This window comes from Phascolarctos cinereus, unplaced genomic scaffold (genome assembly GCF_003287225.1).
Source record: "Phascolarctos cinereus isolate Bilbo 61053 unplaced genomic scaffold, phaCin_HiC Scaffold_726;HRSCAF=1367, whole genome shotgun sequence".
NCBI lineage: Eukaryota > Metazoa > Chordata > Mammalia > Diprotodontia > Phascolarctidae > Phascolarctos > Phascolarctos cinereus.
The window spans coordinates 1224459-1247258 of record NW_027556098.1 but is presented as its reverse complement, the minus strand read 5'-3'; the positions used below and the strand labels follow the sequence as shown (position 1 = coordinate 1247258).

At 37.5% G+C, this 22800-nt stretch overlaps 1 protein-coding gene across 3 annotated transcripts in view; it reads right to left on the bottom strand.

Annotated features, from left to right (window-relative positions):
• Positions 1-22800, bottom strand: part of SCML2 (Scm polycomb group protein like 2) — a 145996-nt gene that overhangs the window by 10887 nt on the left and 112309 nt on the right. For all 3 annotated transcript variants that reach the window (XM_021007449.2, XM_021007445.2, XM_021007447.2), the window contains 4 exons: positions 19826-20029; positions 14610-14792; positions 8853-8966; positions 7235-7519 (listed from right to left, as the gene is read on the bottom strand). In XM_021007449.2, the coding sequence (XP_020863108.1) occupies positions 7235-7519; positions 8853-8966; positions 14610-14792; positions 19826-20029 (786 nt within the window). The remainder of the gene's footprint in view (positions 1-7234; positions 7520-8852; positions 8967-14609; positions 14793-19825; positions 20030-22800) is intronic.

Below are 22800 nucleotides of genomic sequence, written 5' to 3'. Positions count from 1 at the left end.
CCACCCTGGTTGCAACCTATCACAAATACGGACAAATTGGGAATATATATAACACCTGTATATTTGGAAGATAAGAAGATCCCTATCTCCAGGACAAAGTCAATGTTACGATTACCCTCAGATCTCTAGCATCCAGGACACCTATATGTTTTTCCAAATTTAGCAACAATATCGAATCGTGTCTTTTCTTTGTTACATCATTTGTTAATACCCCTTTGTCTAATGGATATGTAAATTTTATTCAATCTAATACTATTTTTGAATTGGAACGTTACTTGTGTCAATTGTACTGTCAAAAAATGTACTGATCATAATGACTATATTGTACTTTTGGTAAAACAATAATTATTTGTCATTTTCCCTACTAATATTTCACATGAATAGTTCCAGAACTCTGGAAAACGTGCTCCTAAAAGTATTATTTCCTCCTTAAGTCAATCAAAACAATTTACTGGTCTCCTTATTATTGGTTTAATCCTTGTTGCTCCTTTTATTGTATCTACTACTGTTTTATCTATTGTGCTTCAATTTAAAATTTAAACTGCATAATCTGTATATTACTTAGCAATGTTTAGCACTTAAAAGCACAAGAAGCTATTGATATATTGTATAAAGTCAATTTATTAGAGCAATCAGCATTGTATTTAGGAAATAAGTTAGAAACCCTTGAGAACAACATGATATCTCTCTCTCTCTCTCTCTCTCTCTCTCTCTCTCTCTCTCTCTCTCTCTCTCTCTCTCCTCTCCCTCCCTCCCTCCCTCCCCCTTCTTCTCTCTCCCCTCCCACCGGAGACTAAACATAGTACTCGATGCAGGCATCTGCTACACAGTTCAATTTTGATAAGTCTCTTACGATTTCTCTTTCCTGTTTACCTCTTCATGTTCCACTTGAGTCCCGTATTTGAAAATCAAATTTTCTATTCAGCTCTGGTCTTTTCATCAGGAATGCTTGAAAGTACTCTATTTCACTGAATGACCATTTTTTCCCCTGTAGGATTATACTCAGTTTTTCTGGGTAGGTGATTCTTGGTTGTAATCCTATCTCCTTTGCCCTCTGGAATATTATATTCCAAGCCCTGTGGTCCTTTAATGTAGAAGCTGCTAAATCTTGTGTTATCCTGATTGTGTTTCCACAGTACTTGAATTATTTCCTTCTGGCAGTTTGTAATATTTTCTCCTTGACCTGGGAACTCTGGAATTTGGCTATAATATTCCTAGGAGTTTTCCTTTGGGGATCTCTTTCAGAAGGAGATCTGTGGACTCTTTCAATTTCTATTTTGCCCTCTGGTTCTAAAATCAGGGCAGTTTTCCTTGATAATTTCTTGAAAGATGATGTCTAGGCTCTTTTTTTGATCATGGCTTTCAGATAGTCCAATAATTTTTAAATTCTCTCTCCTGGATCTATTTTCCAGGTCAGTTGTTTTTCCAATGAGATATTTCCCATTGTTTTCTCATTTTTCATTCTTTTGGATTTGTTTTACAGTGTCTTGATTTCTCATAAAGTCACTATTTCCAATTGCTCTATTCTAATTTTTAAGGAAGTATTTTCTTCAGTAATCTTTTGGACTTCCTTTTCCATTTGGCCAATTTTTCTTTTTAGGGCATTTTTCTCCTCATTGGCTTTTTGGACCTCTTTTGCCATTTGGGTTAGGCTATTTCTTAAGGTGTTATTTTCTTCAGTATTTTTTTGGGTCTCCTTTAGCAAGCTGTTGACTTGTTTTCCATGATTTTCTTGCATCACTCTCATTTCTCTTCCCAGTTTTTCCTCTACTTCCCTTACTTGCTTCTCAAAATCTCTTCTGAGCTCTTCCAAGGCCTGGGACTGATTCATATTTTTCTTGGAGGCTTTGGATGTAGGAGCTTTGACTTTTTTTGTCTTCTTCTGGTTGTATATTTTGATCTTCTTTTTCACCAAAGTAAGATAATATAGTCTGACTCTTTTTGCACTGCTTACTCATGATCCTGGCCAATTACTTGAGTTTTAAACTCTTTGTTAAGGTAAGAGTCTACTTCCAATGTGGAGAATATACTGTCCCAAGCTTCAGGGGTTTGTACAGCTATTTTCAGAGATATTTGTAGGGACCTGTAAATTTTCAGTTCTTCCAAGGTGGTATGATAAGGGGTGAGGTGTTTACTCCTTTCCTGGCCTGTGACCACAAGTACTCCTTTCTGTCCTGTAACTGTGAGGAGGGGGTTTCTCTGCACAGCCACTACAAGCTCCACCGCACCAGCGCTCCTCCTCATCCAACCACCGCCTCCCAGAACTGTGACCCAGAGCCAAACATGCGCAAAGCAAGAGATTCCTGCCTCAGCACTGGCAAAGAGATCCCTGCAATCCTTCTCTGATCAGCCACTGGATTGCCCCTCAGTCTATGGGCCGGAAGCCCAGGAAGAAGCTACCCCCTCCCCGGCCAGGCTCTTGGGGAATGGAGCTGAGACCCTGCCTTCCTGTCTCAGCACTGCAGAAACAGACTTTTCCCACTGACCTTCTAAGTTGTCTTTGGCATTGGTGGATTGAGGAGTCTGGAAACCTCCACAGCTGCCCGCGATTCAGTGCTCTGAAGCCTGCTCCAGGTTTGCTGGGCCTGCGGACCCACCCACGCTGCGCTGCGCTCCCAGCCTGGTGCAATACACCTTTCTGATCAATCATCCAGGTTGTCTTGGGCTGGAAATTTGTTTCACTCTGTCTTTTTGTGGGTTCTGCTGCTTCAGAGTTTGTTTAGAACCATTTTTTATGAGTATTTGGAAGGGTTTGGGGAAGAGCTCAAGTAAGTCACTGCTTTCACTCCACCATCTTGGCTCCGCCTCCTCCTATGATATGTTTCTATGGCACATTTGTAATCTCTCAGATTCTCATTTACTCCCTCCTTCTGTTCATACAGTCTATAGTACTTTCACCACAGTATCTTTTCTGTTACTATCTCATGTACCGAAGATGATAGAGTGAAATGAGCATTTCTGTTGAGCTTTCCCAACACAATCCTCTAAACAACTGAAAAAAGCCCATCCACACAAAGTATAGTAAATAATTATAGTAACTTTGTGTTTGACAAATGAAAATATTTAAGCTTTGGGGATAAGAAAACATTATTTGGTAAAAACTGTTGGGGAAACTGGAAAGCAGTCTGGCAGAAATTGAGTATAGATCAATATCTTACACCATTTACTGAGAGGAAGTAAAAATGGATATGCAACCTAGATATAAATGGTGATATAAGAAAACTAGGAGAACATGGAGCACATTACCTATAAAACATATGGACAGGAGAAGAATTTATGAATAAAAAGAGACAGCATTGTAAGATGTGAAATGGATAATTTCAATTACGTTAAATTTAAAAAGCTCTGTGTTTTTGGTTTTATTCAGAACCAATGTATCCAAGATTAGGAGGAAAGCAGAAACTTGGGGGGAAATTTTATAGGCAATATTTCAGCTAAAGGTCTCATTTCACAATTATATGGCAATCTCAGCTACTGGGGTAAGAACTCACTATTTAACAAAAACTGATGGGAAAACTGGAAAGTAGTCTGGCAAAAACTAGGCACAGACCAACATCTCCGACCTTATATCAAGAGAAATTTAAAAATGGTACATAAAAGATGATATCGTAAGTAAATTAAGGGAGCATGAAAATTTTACCTGTCAGATCTATGAATAGGGGAAGATGTTTCTTTTTAAAAATAACTGATTTATTTTTAGTTTTCAACATTCACTTCCATAAGATTTTGAGTTTTAAATTTTCTTCCCCCCTCTCTCCTCCTCCCTTCCCAAAGCAGCATGCAATCTGACGTAGACTCTACTTATACATTCATATGAAGCATATTTTCCCATTAGTCATGACGTGAAGAAGAATTACAACTAATGGGAGAAACCACAAAAATGAAGCAATAAAACAAAACCACAAAAGAAAAAGAGAGCAAATAGGATGCTTCCATCTGCATTCAAGACTCCATAGTTCTATCTCTGGATGTGGATATCATTTTCCATTGTGAGTCTTTTAGAGTTGTAAGGGAAGAGTTTATGACCAAACAAAGAAATGAAGATGATCATAGGAGGTAAAATGAATAATTTTGATTACATGAAATTAAAAAGGTTTTGCACAAATAAAATCAATCAATGCAGCCAAAATTAAAAAGAAAGCAGGAAACTGGGGGAAAAATTCTTAGAGCAAAGTTTCTCTAACAAAGGTCTCATTTCTCAAATACACAAGAAACTTAGCCACATTTATAACAATAAGAGCCATTCTCTAACTGATAAATGGTCAAATGAAATCAACAGGCAGTTTTCAGATGAAGAAACCAAAGCTATCAATAGCTATAAGAACAAATGTTCTAAATCACTAGTAATTAGAGAAATGCAAATTAAAACAACTTTGAGGTACCACCTCTCACCCATCAGATTGGCTAAGATGACAGAAAAAGGAAAATGGCAAATGCTGGAGAAGATGGGAGAAAATAGTGTATAGATGTGAGAAAATGTGAGGGAAAAAAAGCACTCCTAGTGGAGCTGTAAACCCATCCATCTGGAAGAGCAATTTGAAACTATGTTCAAAGAGATATAAAAATGCATGCCCTTTGGTACAACAATATCACTATTATTTCTATATCTCAAAGAGACTTTTTTAAAAAGGATCTATATGTACAAAAATTAAAGCAGCACTTTTTGTGGTGGCAAAGAATTGGAAACTGAGAGAATGTCCATCAATTGGAAAATGGCTGAACAAGTTATTGTATATGGATGTGATGGAATATTACTAAGAAAAACCTGGGAATATTTATATGAATTGATACAAATGAAGTGAGCAGAACCAGGATAGCATTCTACACAGAAACAACAATATTGCAAATATAATCAACTGTGAAAGACTTAGTAATGCTGATCAATACAATGATCCACCACAATTCCAAAGGCCTCATGAATTCCAAAGGCCTCGTGATATAAAATGCTATCCACCTCCCAACACAGAAGTGATAAACTCTAAGTACAGACTGAAGCCTATTTTTTCCTTTCTTTGTTTTTCTTACTTTTTTTTTCCTGGAACATGGCTAATAAGAAAATATATTTTGCATGAGTTCATAAGTATAATGGGCATCATGTTTCTTGCATTCTCAATGGGTAGGAAATGGGGTGGAGGGAGGGAAAGAATTTGGAACTGAATATGAAATAAAATTGAAAAAAAAAAGATTCTAGGCAAATGTGTTTTAATATTAAAAGCATTTTAATTAAGTATACTTTATGTCTGACCAAGAGATATTACTCCCCAATTTTAAGCCATGATCAAGAAATAGAAATCCTTTTCTCAGAAGCCATCCTCTTAGCCAACTGTTCACTTCCCAAATCCATCTTTCCTTTTTGAATCACCTACCTACCATCAGAAGCAGTTATGGGGAAAAAAAACAACTGAGGATTTTAAAGGTGTGAGTTTTATTTCTGTCAGTATACCAAAATCCTTAGCAATTTTTTCGAGATTCCTTCTGGTGGCACCATTTATTCCCAAATGATACCACCAGAAGTGGGTGGTGGCTATCAAATGTAACTAGTTTCTGGTTTGTGACATTTCGGTAATAATCATGTTTGCAGGAATCCCCCAACCACAAATAATCCTCTCTTCTTCCTTGTTTGTCTGACAATTATTAGATAACTGGACAACAAGAACATCTATTGCCACCTGTGGATCTATATTATCATTCTTTAGATCAAAATAAGCTACTTCCTCCTGTGATCTCTTTTCATAGAAAAAGCCTCACATCTCTTCTTAGCTCTAAATATTCAGTGGTTCGTCTTCCCTTCCTTCCGTCTCACATTCTTGTGCATACATAGCTATTATCTGAAGAAACACCAGGCTAAAATTGTTTCCCTAATGACCTCTTTACCATATACATCCTTTTAGAGAGACTAAAATAAGCTCTGGACAACATAGCCACAATAATAAAGAGCTAGAGTTTTAAGCATCATTACTCCATGGAAATATCATTGCCTTCAGCTGTGTAAAAGATTAGGGTTCAAGAGCGCTGAAAGATGTAAGAGAAAAGACATAAAGCAGCAAAGTACATATATTTATGTACGTATATTTAAGTGATAATGAAACAATATAAACAACAATTAGGGAGATGATGGATGAAGCCACTTAAGAACCACTAACCACAGAAGTGTTTTTCAAAGAAGTGGTTGGCATGGTAGAGTTCAGAGAGTATTGTGAGGATGCACATTGTGGACCTACAAAAGCTATCTGATGTTGGTAATGACAAACTATGAGCTATATGAATTGGGTGGATTAGTTTCATCCATCTTTAGTCAAATCATTACCTTTCTCATACTTGACCTCTTCTTTCTTCTCATAACTTCTCACTTGGTTAATTTCAAGTCTCCTAATTAGTCTTCCTGTCTAAAGTCTCCAGTCTATCCTCCACACAGCTACCAAAGAGACTTTCTTTAAGGACTAATCTGACCATGTTAATTCCCATGCCCAACAAGTCCAGTGCCTCCCAGTTGCTCTTAGGATCAAATGTAAACACTTCTATTTAGCTTTTAAAGCCCTTCACAACGTAGCTTCGATGCACTTTTCTAGCTTTGTTTTACTTTACTTCTCCTTTCAGTCGACGGCCAGTCATGCTGGCTTTCTTGCTGCTGCTCCCCCATGACACCATCTCTCATATATTGTCGATGACTGTACCCCTCAACCTGCCCCACAGGATCTGTCTTTTCCTTCAAAGATGTAGCTCAAGCACCACTTTTTACATGAAACCTCTCCTGATCTCCCAACTGCAGAGCCCTCCATCCCTAATTACCTTACATCTATTTGTATTTTTCTTTATATATTTGTTTTGTATATACTTACTTACAGCATCGGTCTCCCCAACAAAATGTAAGTTCTTTGGGAGTAGGTGTATTCTTTGTATTTGTATCCACAGCACCTACCACATAGTAGGTGTTTAATAAATGCTTACTAATTGAATGATTTTGAAACTTTTTGTGAACGATGGAGGAAGAGATCATAAAAGTCTTCAAAAGTAGCAAGATAATATATTTGTAGAACAATAAACCATACCTTCAGGATATTTTTTTTTTGGACTTTGCTAACATAGAATTTGTTTTGCATGACTATAGATATTTGTATTAGGTTTTGTTTTTCTTCCCTACTTACTGGGTGAAGGGAAAAGAGGTAGGAGGGAATAAAAAATTGAAAATGAAATAAAACTGAATTTCAAAATATATAAATAACACGAACCATACCTTCAATTCTCCTTTGCATTCGGCTCCTATTGCCTTCATAATAATTGTTCCCAGCGGGGTTCAATGACAGTTTGTGTAAGACTGGCACTGAGTTTGAGGTAGTAGTTACTGAATGAAGAGAATTTCTATAGTATGTAGTATTTGTTGAGGTACGACAGTTTGTAGGATTTCTACAGGCAGGGCTTGGAGGGTTTCCTGAATTCAATGATGCATCCATGGATTGTTCAGAAAATCTATGCTCTTTGGGCATGCCATTTTCTTCAGCTGGCAATATTTCTGCTATAGCTGAGAACAAACACAAAGGTTGTTATTTACTAATGGGCTTACATATCATATCATTTTGTAACAAAAGTCATTACAATGTAATCTCCTTACAAAAACAGATTTCCCACTTCCAAGCAATAAGCTTATTTCTTTTAGGTAATAAGAAGCTATGTGGTCAAGTAGATGGTGACCCAGTCTCAAAACTGGTAAGAATTGGGTCAAAGTCTCACCTCTGGGATATAACTGGCAATGTGATCTATACAAGTCACTCAGCCTCTCAATGTTCCAGGCAAACAATCTAAAACTAGAAATTGCAGAGCAAAGGCCAACCAGTACTGGTAGAACTGGTTTCCTCACTGGGAGTTCTCTATATCAATGATATCTCCATCCAGCTCTCTCAAAATTTAAGCAATATTTAATGTAACAAATCTCTATTATAATAAATTAGGACTGTCCTTCGGCATTTTGTGTAACAAGATGTAGCCTAGCATCAAATTTTATCATCACAAATTTTTAATGTCGTACATTATTCAGAAACAGAGCTATTTGTATTTCTTGTCACAGAAAATAAAAATAACTACATCTATGTTTAATTTAAAAAAAACACTAAAATATATTGCCTATTCAATAGGATATCCTGCAAATATTCATTACTACAAAACATAATGCATTTTTACCAAAATAAGAGTTTTTCTACTTGGTGAAGGAAGGAAGGGAGGGAGGGAGAGAGGGAGAAAGTGAGGGAAAGAGAGAGGGAGAGAGAGAAGGAAAGGGGGGAGAGAGAGAAGGAAGAAGAGAGAGAAGGAAGGAGAGAAAGAGAAAAAGATAGAGAGAGAAAGAAAGAGAGAAAAAGAAAAGAGAGGAAGGAAGGAAGGAAGGAAGGAAGGAAGGAAGGAAGGAAGGAAGGAAGGAAGGAAGGAAGGAAGAGAAAGAGAGAGAGAGAGAGAAGAAGGAAAGGAAAGAAGGAAGGAAGGAAGGAAGGAAGAAAGGAAGTAAGGAAGGAAGAGAGAGAAGGAAGAGAGAGAAGGAAGAGAGAGAGAAGAAGAAAATCAACAACCTGGGAGTTAAAACTTTCAGTACACTGGAAAGAGAAGGCTTTCCTGCTTTCCTCTACTTGTCTTTCAGCAAAGAAAAAGCTAATAGGCAGATACACTGACCATAAAGTATACTTCTGTACATATATCACATATATTAGAAAAATATAGCTGTGCGAAGGAGCAATGAAACACAGAAGTGGCCTATAAGAAGACTCTAATTGTCAAACTGGCTTTGGTAGTAATCTAGAGTCATAAATTTTGAGACCTTAGTATTCAGAATATTTTCCCATTCTCTGGAATGCATAAATGGTAGTTACCTTCAGATACATGCACTTCTGTTCTAGGAATCTTAGGGGAGAGAGGGGCAGCATAGGGTGGAGAATCCTGAGAATATCTTTTAGTACTCCTATTTTCTGATATTTCTTCTTTTGCTGTTTAAAAAAAAGTTTGTTATAAGTAGTAAATCTAGGCTTTTATTTACATCATTATCATTAAGCACATTCATGTTTTTATGTTATATAAGTGCTAAAGATCTACTCATAGTAAGTCAAATATTTGTTGTTCATTCAGACTATTTCTACAGCACATTCCACATCTAACACCAGAGGCTATCAAACTTTCCAGAAGTTAATTATCCAGAGGTGCCAGCCAAGTTATTTATTCACTCTACAATGGGTCTACGGCTGTGCGTCTCAGAAGCTACTTCAATACATTATGCTCCAGCCACAAAAGTCTTGTCTTTTGTGGGGGAGGAGCTGTGAAGAATGAGAATTTCACTTGAGTCCTAGCCTTACAATGATTTGTGGCATGGTGGGCTTTACCTCCTACATCCTTTAAAGAGCTTGCTCTATAAACCCACATCAGTCCTTACAAGTTGGCAAGCAGCTCCTTAGCCAAAGCACCATCACCCTGCTTTTTTCAATAATATGGCATTAAAATATAAATACCCCTAGAAAATCTTTGATATTAGACTTTAAATTAGAAGCTAATACCTTAAGAGTTAACAATTACATTTAAGTTTGTCATGGGGGGGTGCACTAGCCAATGGGGTTAAGTGACTTGCCCAGGGTCACACAGCTAGATAAGTGTTATGTGTCTGAGGCTGGATTTGAACTCAGGTCTTCCTCATTCGAGGGCCGGTGCTCTATCCACAGTGCCACCTAGCTGCCCCCATTTAAATTTATCAGCCAAGATTTCTGGTTTAAATTTTAAAAGCCCGAGTTAGAATCATGGCTCTGTCACTTTTCTATCTGGATGACTTTAGGTGAGGACTTCAATTTCTAGCAGCCTTAGGCACCTCAAAAGTATAATGAAGAGCCATTGGAGGCTAAAGTCCTTTCTGACTCCAAATCCTATGATTTTTGGCAAGGACTAACTGACCTCCAAATCAAGCAAAAATGGTTCACAAAGTGATAAATACACATTACCTATTTTAAAATTTTGTCTGGTGGGGCCATCTCTGTTTCGAAATGGAAATTCATTCAGCAAATATGTGGGAAGGCTTCCACAACCAAACAATGGTTGCCAGTTGGACTTTACTGTATCCCTGATCTACATCAGTATAGAATTTTTTTTATCATAAACCCATAACAGTTTTAAAAAAACCTGAGCACAGTCTCTCTCTATATACATATATATGCTTATTCATGTTATATATGGAAACCATACTAATAATTATATAACTTACATGAAAACAGAAGCTTTTAAAACGATGAGATACAGCTGAAATAATGTTTGATATGAGAGTCAACAGGCAGCCAGCAGAGTTTACAGTTTAAGAGCAGGGATATGGTCAGACCTGAACTCTAGGAAAATAATTTAGCAGTTCTGTGGAGGATAGATCGAAGAGGTCGGAGACTACAGGCAGAAATAACAATTAGAAGGCTATTATAACAGTTTAGGTGAGAAGTAACAAGGAACTGAACTAGGCTTCAATGTCTATGAAGAAAGAAAAGGAGAGTGATTTTGAAAAAAAATTTTCTTATGGCAAGGGAAACAACTAGATTTGGCAACTGTGGGGTGAAGGAAAATAATACTGAGCAAAGAGGTAATACTAATACTATAAAGCTCAGTAACTAAAAAAATGGTAATGTCCTCAATAAAAAGAAAGAAGTTCAGAAGAAGGTTGGGTTTGAGGGGAATTAGTGAACTGTGTTTTGTGCATATTGAGCTTGAGATGCCTATAGGACATAAAGTTCAAAATATCCAGTGATGCAAAACTGGAGTTCAATTGATAGATTAGGGCTAGCTATATAGATGTGGACTGTATCTACATAAAGGTAACAAACCTATGTGAGCTGATGATCATCAAATGAGAGTATATACAGAGAGAAAGAGAAAAGAGAGAGAAGAAAAAAGGGTCCTAGACAGAGCCCTGGGATAACATGAATAATCATCCAGCAAGACAGACTCAGTAGGAGAACCAAATGACAATCCAGAGTGGTCAGTAGAATTGTATGCTGAAAGGAAGTCAGGAAGTATGATGCTTAAGAAAAGGTCATCAATTGAAATCATTGCTAATTTTGAAGAAAACAGTTTCAGTTGAGTGAGGAATAGAGAATAAGGTGGAAGACGAAAACATGGTAGACCCGAAGGATGGTGGTGCCTTTCATGGAAATAGGAAAGTTCAGAACAGACATGTGCTTGGAAAGAATAATAATGTAATCACAATCCATTCATATCTGGGCTTCTCATTCTTCCTCATCAAAAATGGAAAGCATGGGGGCAGCTAGGTGGTGCAGTGGATCGAGCACTGGCCCTAGATTCAGGAGGACTTGAGTTCAAATCGACCTCAGATACATAACACTTACCAGCTGTGTGACCCTGGGCAAGTCACTTAACCCCATCACCTAGTCAAAAAAAAAAAAAGCCCCAAACAAAAACGAAAAAGCATGTGTATGGGGAGAGAGGGTGGTTCAGTAGAGTTCCAACACCATTTCAGGATAATGGTGGAGAGTGACATGGCATGAAAATTGGGGGGAGAGTGGAGCACCAGAGAAAAGGGAAGAGGATTTTGCCTGCATAGCTACTGCAGGTGCCTAAGATTGATTTAGGTTATAACCTTCCTGAAACTCCCAGGGCAGTCATGGAAGAGGGCATCTGCGGGAGGAGTTTTAAAATGAGTAGGGATGGTTGAGATTAGCCCACGTTTGACTATAGGAAGGTAGAAGTGACCCATCTTCCCCTCCTCTAATTGGTTTGTCACATGCCCCTTGAGGTTATTCCACACCCCTCCTGGGGGGAAGGCTGGTCTCTGTATCTTTGTAACTAAAAGGGTAAGATTTATTTCAAAGAATGAGATTAAAACTATTTTTAGCAATGAAAATATCACACTATAGAAAGAAATCCTTAATTATGTTTCTATCTTAGCAACAAACATGGGTCCACTTTAGAATCTTGGAAGATATTACAAAAAGACATTACCATCCTTAACTCAAAACAAGCTTTCATCAACAGTTTTTGAAATTAGTTAATTTAACAAAAATCTAAAAATGAAAAATGACTCGATGAAATATGCAAACAGTAGACTGGATACAGAGTTCTTATCTAACCACAGGTTTTCATTTGAATTAATTTTCCCCATAAAGTTAAAATGCAGAAGCCATAATGCTGGATAAGAAATTTTAATTTAGAGGAACTTTGAAATATTAACATCTAAATGAAATAGAACTTTTACATAATAACCTTTGTCATAAATTTACTTATAGTGAAAAGAATGATTACTAATTACATTTAGATGTCAATAGTAGAGTTAAAATACAAAAAATACGAAAGATTATGTTTTGCCTCATAGTTTTCATAAACTTTAAACTATTTACTTCAAGTTTTAATAATTGAGGGGGAAAATAATCAGAAAATTTATAGATATACATGTACTACACACACAGACATGTGAATCAGTTGCTAGGATAGGTCCCTATTTTTAAAAAATGAGTATTTATACATATATATGTGAATTATAGTTATAAATATACACATGCCCATGCATGTGTATATATACATAATACACATGTGTATGCATATGTAATAAATGTGTGTGTATATAATTTTTTTCAAGTAGGAACCTATCCTAGTTATTAGTTTGAAAATTCAAATATGCTGTGCTCATGGAAAAATCACAAATACTTTGAAATCTGTGAATGAAGCAGTTATATGAAGATCTTAGTATCTCACAAGTGATCAAAGATTTCAATCTCTATTTCTGAAATCAATTCTTTAAAATCAATCTTTAAAAAAGTAAAACTGCACAAAAGAAAACAGAACCCTTTTTCTGGCCTTGATCTGATTTCCCTTCATATTTCTAATTTCTTCCTATAGTCCCTGAAGGATAGGATAGTCAAATTCTCATAGGAGAATGGGAACATCAAAATCTACGGTACCATATTTAGGAATCCTCCCACAACATTCATTTTCTTATCTTACTATAGGTCAGTCAGTAAATGTTTACGTTTATTGCCATAAGGTAAAGAAGTGTGGTTCCCTAATCATTTTGAAGAGCTTATCTAGAAGTACACTTTTGTTTGTTTTGTATGGTCATCTCTCCCCCACAAAGGACGTGAACATGACCTTTAGTAGCTTGAGTATTTCAAATAGCTTCTGATAAAGTATCAGCGTCTAGTTTGTCCTCCATATTAGTGACTGATTTGTAGCCACCTCTTGGCACCTCCTAGAAAACAGGTTTCAATGACTAGTCTACCTAGAATAGGAGAGAGAGAAGTCACCGTGCTGCCCTGAGAATTACGACGACTAAGGGAGCTAAATGTACTTGCCCAGGGCAGACTGACAGAAGAGTTTCTGCTTTTTCCCCTTTTTAAGTAGAGACCTAAGAATAGACTTTTCCAACACAAAAGATGATAGCTTTTAGGGCAATGGTAGAGAATCCTGGAGCACATGAGAGTTTAAAGTATCCATTCACATAATCAGAAAGGGGAGTTCACGGATAATTTCCTTTCTGAACCCTTGTCTCTTAGTTTGGTGGGAGAAGTGGTGGGTACATGGATTTCCATATGTGGCTTAATGATAAAATCTGCCAAAGTGAATTTCCTTCTCTCCAGAACAGAAGATCTGGCAGGCAGCTTCTGTCTTGGGAGATGTTGTTTTGCTAGTAATCCCAAATTTGGTAGTTCAGAGATCAGGAAAATTTTCTAAAGAGTGTGACTCCAACATGGCCCTTACAGCAAACATGGGACGTAGTATGGATGAGTAAAAAGCTTGGGCTTTTGCACAATTTCCATGAGTAGAAGCCCACTGGGAAGGGTGTTGCCTGTTTAGTAGTCCCAAATTATTTTTTCCTTTCTGGGGGAGTCTAAATCAAGAATGATGCTAAATTTGGAAGGAGGAGGAAAAGTGGAAAAGTAGGACCCACTGGAGAGGGAAGAGAATTTTGTTAATTTTTAGGGGCTAGCTACAGTGAGTCACTTTAGGGTTTTCTATATTTGTTTATGAGTTTCTATGAGTCCTCTGCCTTTAATGTAGAAACACAAAACTGTATCTCCTATGCATTTGTTACCTTTAGTGCTTATACAGAAGGTGAGGACCACAATACAGCCACAATTATGAAGTCAAGAACTGTAGGTGGAGGTTTTCCAGTCCAATGAATGGAAACATAATGATCTTAAAAGAGACAGACTAATATATTAAATCAGATCTGTAGAAGCCAGAATCTGGAGAATCTGGAGACATGTGTTTGTTACTGTTATGATGATGAAAGTTATTAACTTATGTTATGCTACCACACAAAATTACTCAAATATTATTTTATTACCCCTAATCGATTACCCTTTGTCTTCTAAGGAGTAACCAGATAACAGCATATAGAAAGGCTAATGACCAAGTAAAAGAGAATTTCAACAAAACCCACATGCCTTGATTCTTAAGTTTCACTTCCCATAAAAGAAGATATTTTCTTTGCATTTGTAAACCCAGTATAATGTAAACTACTACTAATTTCAATACACAGTTCAAATCCTGAATAAATATAAGTGTCTAGAAAAAGATAGTCTTCCTGAGAATGGACATTTTATCAATAATGATAAAAGTAACATTGTAAAAATGCAGCATATATTTGCTGTCACCTGGTTTATTCTTATCATACTCTGTAGGGCTATGAGCAGTTCCCATATAAGGGCTGAAAGGCTGGCTACTAAAAAGGTTATCACACTGCAGACTGTGGCAAAGCTTCTCCAGAAAACGAAGGACAAATGATGCACTGTTCACAGAAGGAAGATTTGTGGCATGTTTTTCCCCATCAAAGGATGCTGTAGGAGAAAAAGGGAGAAAAAAAAAATCAAAACCATCCTTATACAAAGACATGAAACTAAACACTTCCCCAAACTAAACACTACAAAATTTAACTTACTCTTATTTTTTAAAATTATGTTGTTTTCATGGCTTCAGAAAAACATTAATTTTTGTTTGCTCTACAAATACCTTAAAGTGATAGGAATAATATATGCTTCTACAAATGCAGTACATCCCTTCCAAATGTGAGATCATATCATAAATTTCTGATGAACAGATTATCCAAATTGCAGATTAGCCATACACCCTACCAGTTGCTCCCCTATACCCAACTGGGTTGGTGCTACAGCCCTCTTCTACTTCACAGAGAAGGTTTCTATGAGAGTAAAGACAATGCTTTGAGTCTAATTTAGCTGAGCAGAAAGATTGTGGAGAGGCCCTGTTATGAGTCCCTTTCCTCTCTGGTCAAGTTCTTCTTTATCTTTCAACTATTAATGCTGGTAAAGAAAGCAAAAAAAGTAAGCATTAGTCAAAGCAGATTCCTATTTTTCCAGCTGGGTTAAGGCTTCATCATCATTGTTACAGCTAAGTTTAGGCACCTTAGGGAATACAGCTGTGGCCTTTATCCAGCTAGGCAGACTATCAAATTACTTCAATTATGTGTGCCAAAAACCCCCCTTTCATTAGGGGTGAAAATGAAAAGTTCAATATGATTCAAAAATGAGAGTTAACTTTCACCATAATTTAACACTTAGCAGAGAGATTAGCTTTTTAAAATAATGACACAATTTTAAAATGACCTTTTTTTACATCAAGTAAAAAAGCTGCCTGCCTTCAGAATATTACTTGTCAGTACAGTGCTCTAAAAAGACAGTCTTTTCTACATTGGTCACATAAGGTCAAGTTACAAGTATTATGTTCTCTTTGAAAAATACAGTGGCTAAGCGAGAAAACTTATAACATCAACATAAAGTTTTATATCATTGCCTTAGTACAGTGCTGTTTGTTTTTAGTCATGTCCAACTGTTTGTGACCCCTTTCAGGGTTTTCTTGGCAAAGATACTAGAGTAGTTTGCCATATCCTTCTTCAGCTCATTTTACAGATGAGGAAACTGAAGTAAATAGGGTTAATGACTTGCCCAGGGTCACACAGTTAGAAAGTGTCTGAAAATGGAATTGAACTAGCTGCCCCCCTTACTACTTTTCTAAACTATCACTAGTAGAGAAAGAAAAACCATTTAAGAGAAAGAGAAAAATAAGAATGGCTAGGATCCCTTAAAAATAATGTTCATTTACGTGTTCATTAGCTTCTGACTACCAGGTAACACCTTGGGTTAAGTGGAAATATAGAAAATACAGAAAAGAAGAAAACACTTGACAAATTTTCATACTAACAAGAAAACTCAAATACATGTTTTTACAATTATTACACCAAAGAATGTAATTTGAATTGCAAAAATAATATGACAGCTATACAAAATTACCATTTAACACAGCAAATTTTTTTAAAGCTGAACCAGATTAGAAATATTTGAAATGATGGAGGAAAAAATTCTATTTAGCTCTTCAGAGACCGAACAGGCACCATGAACTGAACTGGTGAATGGGGGAAGGACTACCTTTTCCTGCTTTCTCATACCCTTTGGCCCTAAGGAACAGACCTGGGATGTTTGTTTTAGTTGTCCTTTTCAGGTTTGTTTGTTTTTTGGTTTGTTTCTTTGGGGGGGGGGGCACGGAATAGAGGAATCCCCACTGACTAATTCAGCTACTGCAACCTTGCAGCCACGATTCCAGGCTGGATGGTTCTACTGCCAACCCAGTAGGGAAGAGAGAAACAAGGGTGCCTAGGACTCAAGGCCAAAGGGAGCTTTGAGCTTCAAACTTGGGACTATTCTATAAAGAAACTAAACTAAGTTATAACCCCTTCCCCTCCCCAGAATATAATGTGGTACAGTAGGGAGTTGTGTCCCAGGTTTTGAGAAATATCTTGGCTTATTTCTTATTATACCTTTGAATACACATTCCTTCGCAAAAAACTAATCCTCTTAAGTGGGTAAATGCACCTGAGGTATAGAGGAAACCCCTACAAATTGAAGGGAACACTATTCGTAGGGGTTTAAGCCAATGGCAAAGAGTCTAACACCAAGGTGGTGGAGGGGAGGATAAAATACAGCACATCTGGCCTTCAGGCAGTGGGGGGCAAGATGATCCCTCATACATGCACAGCCTTGGCTAGGATAAAATTGGGCTCCTCCCCTTTGCAGAAACCTTGAAAAGATTCTCTGCCTAGGATTTTTAATTTTAGGCACCTCAGACTTTGAAATCCTAGAGAAACTGGAAAAAAAATATATTTTAAGTGGTAAATGTAGAGCTGAATTTTTCTCCCAGTGTCTGTTGTCTCACAAGTCAGTTCCATTCATCTAATTTTGTAAACTTTTTATTTGTTGATTCTTGGCTATCTAAAGGGGGGTAGAAAAGAGAAGGGAATAGCCAGGCACTATGCTAAGCACTTTACAAATATTATCTCATTTAGTCTCCACTAAAACCCTTGGAGGTAGAGTGCTGTTATTATCTTCATTTTGCATTTGAAGAAACTGAGACAAATACAAGTTAAGTGACTTACAGAGGGTGTCACAGCTAGTAAATGTCTGAGGTCAAATTTGAAATCAAGTCTTACAGACCCAATGTCGTATCCACTATGCCACCTTGACATTTTTTTGTATTACTGAATACAGACATTATAAATATTAAGTTTAGTACGAGGAATCTAGAGCTTATACAAGTAGAATGCTACTGCCTAGTAAATAAACATATGTACGTGTATATATACACATATGAGAGCCTACTAAATAAATGCGTATATGTGTGTATAAACACACACACACACACACACACACACACACACACACACACATATTTAAAAAGATCTGGACTTTTATGATACCAAATGCCCTACAACTTTTTAGGGTTAGAATGGCTATGCTTAAACTCCGTAAGTTGTTGACATTATTTCCTCCTTTTATACCTGAGCCTACTTGCCTTATTGTCCTGTTGTGTGAGTTTGCAATTCCATTTGATTTACCTTTGCAGAGACAAGGATGCACAGGGGGATTTTGGGTGCTCCTTGGAATAAGGACCAAAAAAAATTTAGCTGGGTCTCCATGAAGATTTCCTATGAGAGAGGTGGACCCCAAGATAACACTGATGTGCCCTGAGTATTAATGGGACATTTTTCATCTAGACCCCAAATGGGCAGCCTCATGTACTGAGGGAATCATGGAAGAATTTCCATCCAGGACAGTTTTCTCAGTAGAGAGAAGGGTGATGTCCAGTTGATTCCAGGTCCCAAAACCCAGTGGAGAGAGTTTCATACAGATTGGAAAACTCAGTGTGGATCAGGTTTCCTTCCATAACAGGGAGCCAGTTTTCTTTGTCTTTGCTCTTTAACTTTTGGGCTGAGAAAGGCCTTATAGGGCTATGGCTAAATAAATGTAGATATTTGGTAAACTTTGTGATGTTTCTTGTTTTGTTGAATCTGCAAAACTTTTATATGGGGATAAACTGTGACTTTCATCTATACATGTGGGATTGTATGTGAGTGTGCAACACTGGCTGTTCTTAGAATTTATTCTGTGACACAAAACAAGCAAGTGAAAAGACACTGCTTATGCCCCACCAGGAGACTAATTTGAGTGACAAGGACAGTATTTAAGATACAATCCTGCCTATTTCATGTCCCCTGCCATTAGGAGGGATAGCAAATATTTCAAATGGTGGGAAACATGTAACAGGTGTTGAAACATGCCTGTATCACTTAAAGGCAAGAGCCTAGTTCCACGAAGAAGATAGTTTCCATCTCCCCTCCTGCATGGATAGGAATAGCCTAACTGGCTACACAGTTCGAATAGATGGCATTTTTTAAAACTGCCAGGCTGGGATGCTTACTTTCTTTCCACTGTGCACCTCTGTATCCAGAGAGGGTAAAGGTCTACCCACAGCCTGGGCAGCATGAACTGAACAAATGAGGAGGAAAGGGCTTACCTTCCCCTGCTCTTTCCTGCACAGTCATTCTGAGAAACAGATTTTGGGGTGTCTGTCTTGGGCTGTTTAATTTGTCCTTTACAGTTCTAGATTGGGCGGGAGGGGTCATGCTATAGTGACCTCGGAACCAGGATTCAGGCTGGATATTTTGGCTGCCTTGCAAGGAAGCTCTGAGAAGCTAGAATGCCTGAGACTCAACCCTAAGGTGGGCTTTGGACTTCAAACTGTCCCATAAAGGAATTGAGCTAAGCTATGAACTTAAGTCCCTCCCCAACTTCCAGCGTATGAGGTGGAACAAAGTTGAGTACCCTTAGGTACTGAGGGATGGGAGTATGACTGTATGTGTACTCTTTGGGGGGGGGGGAAGCCTTTTTTTTTTTTTTTGGTTGAGGCAAAATCAGGGTTAAGTGACTTGCCCAGGGTCACACAGCTAGTAAGTGTCACGTGTCTGAGGCTGAATTTGAACTCAGGTCCTCCTGACACCAAAGCCAGAGAGCGCTCTATCCACTTACACTACCTAGCTGCTATTCCTGCTATACTTAAGATGTGAATTTTCTTTTTTTTTAGTAAAAGCTAAAAACAATTTTTTTTTTGAGCTTACACTAGGACACTGACAAAGACATCTAATATTTTATAGCAAAGCTTAAGTTGTTTAACTCAAGGTGAAAGTAATGTCAGGTTTTAAATAAAGAAACCAAGTAAATTACCTAGAGTATGAATGGATGAAGTTGAAAGTATTTTACTTAACATAAAGCATTCTGTGTATAAATACAAAGTGATATGATTTTACAATCCAAGAAGCTGACTTGGCTCATGGCTAAGTCTATTTTCTCTAAAAAATAGTACAGCCCCCTAAATTTTGTTTACACTGAGGTCCAACACTAAAAAAGAAAAGCTGATGTCCATTTCTTCATTTTAAAGTATAATTCGGATACTGACAGTATTTGTAAATACTAGTTATAAAATTATAAAACTAAACGTCTTTGAGAGCATAAAGACTTAGCATTACCAGTTATCATTTCTCCTCCATGATGTCCTGATTTAAGGAATCCAAAAACCATTTTAACTTGGTGGGCACAATCTACACAAGCCTGAACAGCCTGACGGAGTACCACATTAACAGGCCCTGGTCCAAAGTGATCAGGAAGGAGTTGTACTTTTTTCTTATCCAGGTGCGGTCCAGAGTTTCCATGTTTGTTCACATAGACACAAACTGAAAAATATATACATATACAGATATTTGATAATGATTTTTAATACCATAAATTAAATTATTCTTAACTTTAGAGCCAACTCTTATCAGATATCAAATATTTCCATCATCACTTTGATGCTATTAAGATATATAAAAATAAGTTTATATATATATACATATATATATATAAAATGTTCATTATACTATTCAAGTCTAAGAAAAATCACAGAATTATTAATGCACATAGATAATAATGAGTCATTATAATTCTGCTGAAATAACTTGATTCAACAAAGAGGATTCATACTGTAGAATTTTTTTTCTTATCTTTGCCAAAATGTCATGTGAATGGGCACAGGCATACTCATGTAACAGTGACCAACTAATGCAGTTCTGAAATAATGGCATTTATTTATTATGACAAAATTTATCCATATTAACAATCTGGAGGCAGCTCTCTGCCCTCCCTATCCCTGAGGAATTTCCCTATGTTCTGGTTCTCACAGTGCTATGAGTACAGGTTACTAAAAGATGGTGGCCAGCTAGTTCTAATGAAAGAGAAAAGAAGGGAATTTCTTGTCTCTCTCCTTCCCTCTTCAACATCATTCCTAATGGCATTTTCTGTTCATCACATTTGTGCAGAACAAATTTGTGATGTTGGATGGGATATGCCTATATTGTATTTATGCATTTTAAGCAGGTTTCAATATAAAATCTTGATTTTACTTTTTCAAGAAGTTAACTAAATAGGGGAAAATGTTACGTGGAAAGTTAGCAGACTGCTTCCCTGGGACAAGACTCAGCCTCCCCACTTCTATAATGTGCTCTGTTCCAAGGCCTAACCTCCTTACCCACCACACACACACACACACACGCACACACACACGCACGCTCGCTCCTCTCTCTCTCTCTCTCTCTCTCTCTCTCTCTCTCTCTCTCTCTCTCTCTCTCTCTCTCTCTCTCTCTCTCTCCCTCCTCCCTCTCTCCACAGTCACCCGGGACCTTCTCTGGTGCTAGCCCACACCAGGAAAACAGAAATCTTCCAACATCTTGTACTGCTCTTCACCCAACTCTTGAGCCTTCTCAAGCTGCCACGTGTTGCATTTCTATTCCTGCTCCTGCCTGTTATAAAGAAGAACTCCTGGGACTTCTCAGGATATATCAACAACCACTTGCCATAAAGCTGAACCTTTTTTTTTCAATAGATCTCTTCTCCAATAATTGATACTCTGTGAGTTTAACTCCTAGATAATTAGGATATTCCCATTCCTTATTCTATTCTGAACTTGATATGTGTGTATACACACACACACACACACACACACGTTCCCTCAAATCTCTAATTTCTCAATTCCTCAGTCTACTCAATTTACATGACTCATTCTAGTAGCCAACTGCAGTTGCACAGAGAGATGGTCATAGACTCAATCTTGATCCACAAGTGTTCAATGTTCATGAGCTCTCAAATTCCTTTATCTGATCACACTCTTTTATCATTTCACTTTCCCTTATGTCTTATGAGCCCTAAGCCTATCTTCTGTCCTCACTGTGCCCTATATTCCTTTCAACCCTTGATTCTTTCCCAGGCCATTTACATCTGAACTGGCTACATGTCTCTCTTTTCCTTACCTTGACCTCATGGTGAACAAACTCAATTTTCCACTATCCTCTACTCTCAAATCTTCTGCCCATTTGACAATCATGTCTTACCAAACTCTGACTCTGGATTATTTCTACAACTTGCTTCCTTTACTCCTATTAAAATGTTTGAACTGCAGTGGAAGAAATCATGAAACCATGCTGACTGGGTTCAATACAAACATGTTAACTAATCTCACTGGGCCCTCAATGCATCAAGGCAATCTTTATATTCACTATCTCACTTTCTACCGTGGCTGGTCCAAAACTTCTCTTCTTTTGTCCTATGCTACATATCCCTCTCCTTCCATCTGCTGAGGACATTGCCTCATTAGTCACTTTAAAAATTGAGGCCATTAGCCTAGAGCATCTTTGTCTCCTTTCTACTCATCTCAGTTCACTCAAACATTATCCTATACTATTTCGTCCAATTTCAGTCTCAGTTAATGAGGTGGATCTTCAGCTTGCCAGAGCCAAATGCTCTACATCCACCCTGGGCCCTATTCCTTCTCATCTTCTCCAGCACATTTCTCCATTATCATACTCATTTTCTCTTTTCTTCAGTCTCTCCTTCCCTATTGTTAGCTATAAACATGCCCTTATCTCCCCTTATTCTTAAAAAAACAAACAAACAATAACAAACAAAAAAACCCAACCCTATCAAACATCTATTCTAGCTACTGTCCCACATATCTCCTGCCTGTTCTCAGGTAAACTACATGAGAAAGATTCACAGGAAGTATTCGATCATCCCATGGTTATTCTGCAAGTTCACCCTCTCTACCACATCATCATACTTCCTGACCTCCAGCAGAAAAGCAACACCAGTACAACAAAGAATCAAAAAGAAGGTGTCACCATAGTTCACCACCCCACAGCACCAGCCAAGACTTTAAAATCTTCTAGGAATTCAGAAAAGAAAAAAAAAACAGTAAATCAAAGAACTTTGCAAAGAGGAGGAAGGTGGCAGCACCTGTCCACTGGAAATTCACTGTTTGGCACTAGCCTGGTTTTGATATGGAGATATCAATCTGTCTCTCAATAAGTCAGTCAGCCAGTCAGCTGGCCAAGAAACATTAGTGTCTAATATGTACAAGTCACTGTGCTAAGCATTAAGAATACAATGAAGGGTAAAAGATAGTCTCTGCTTT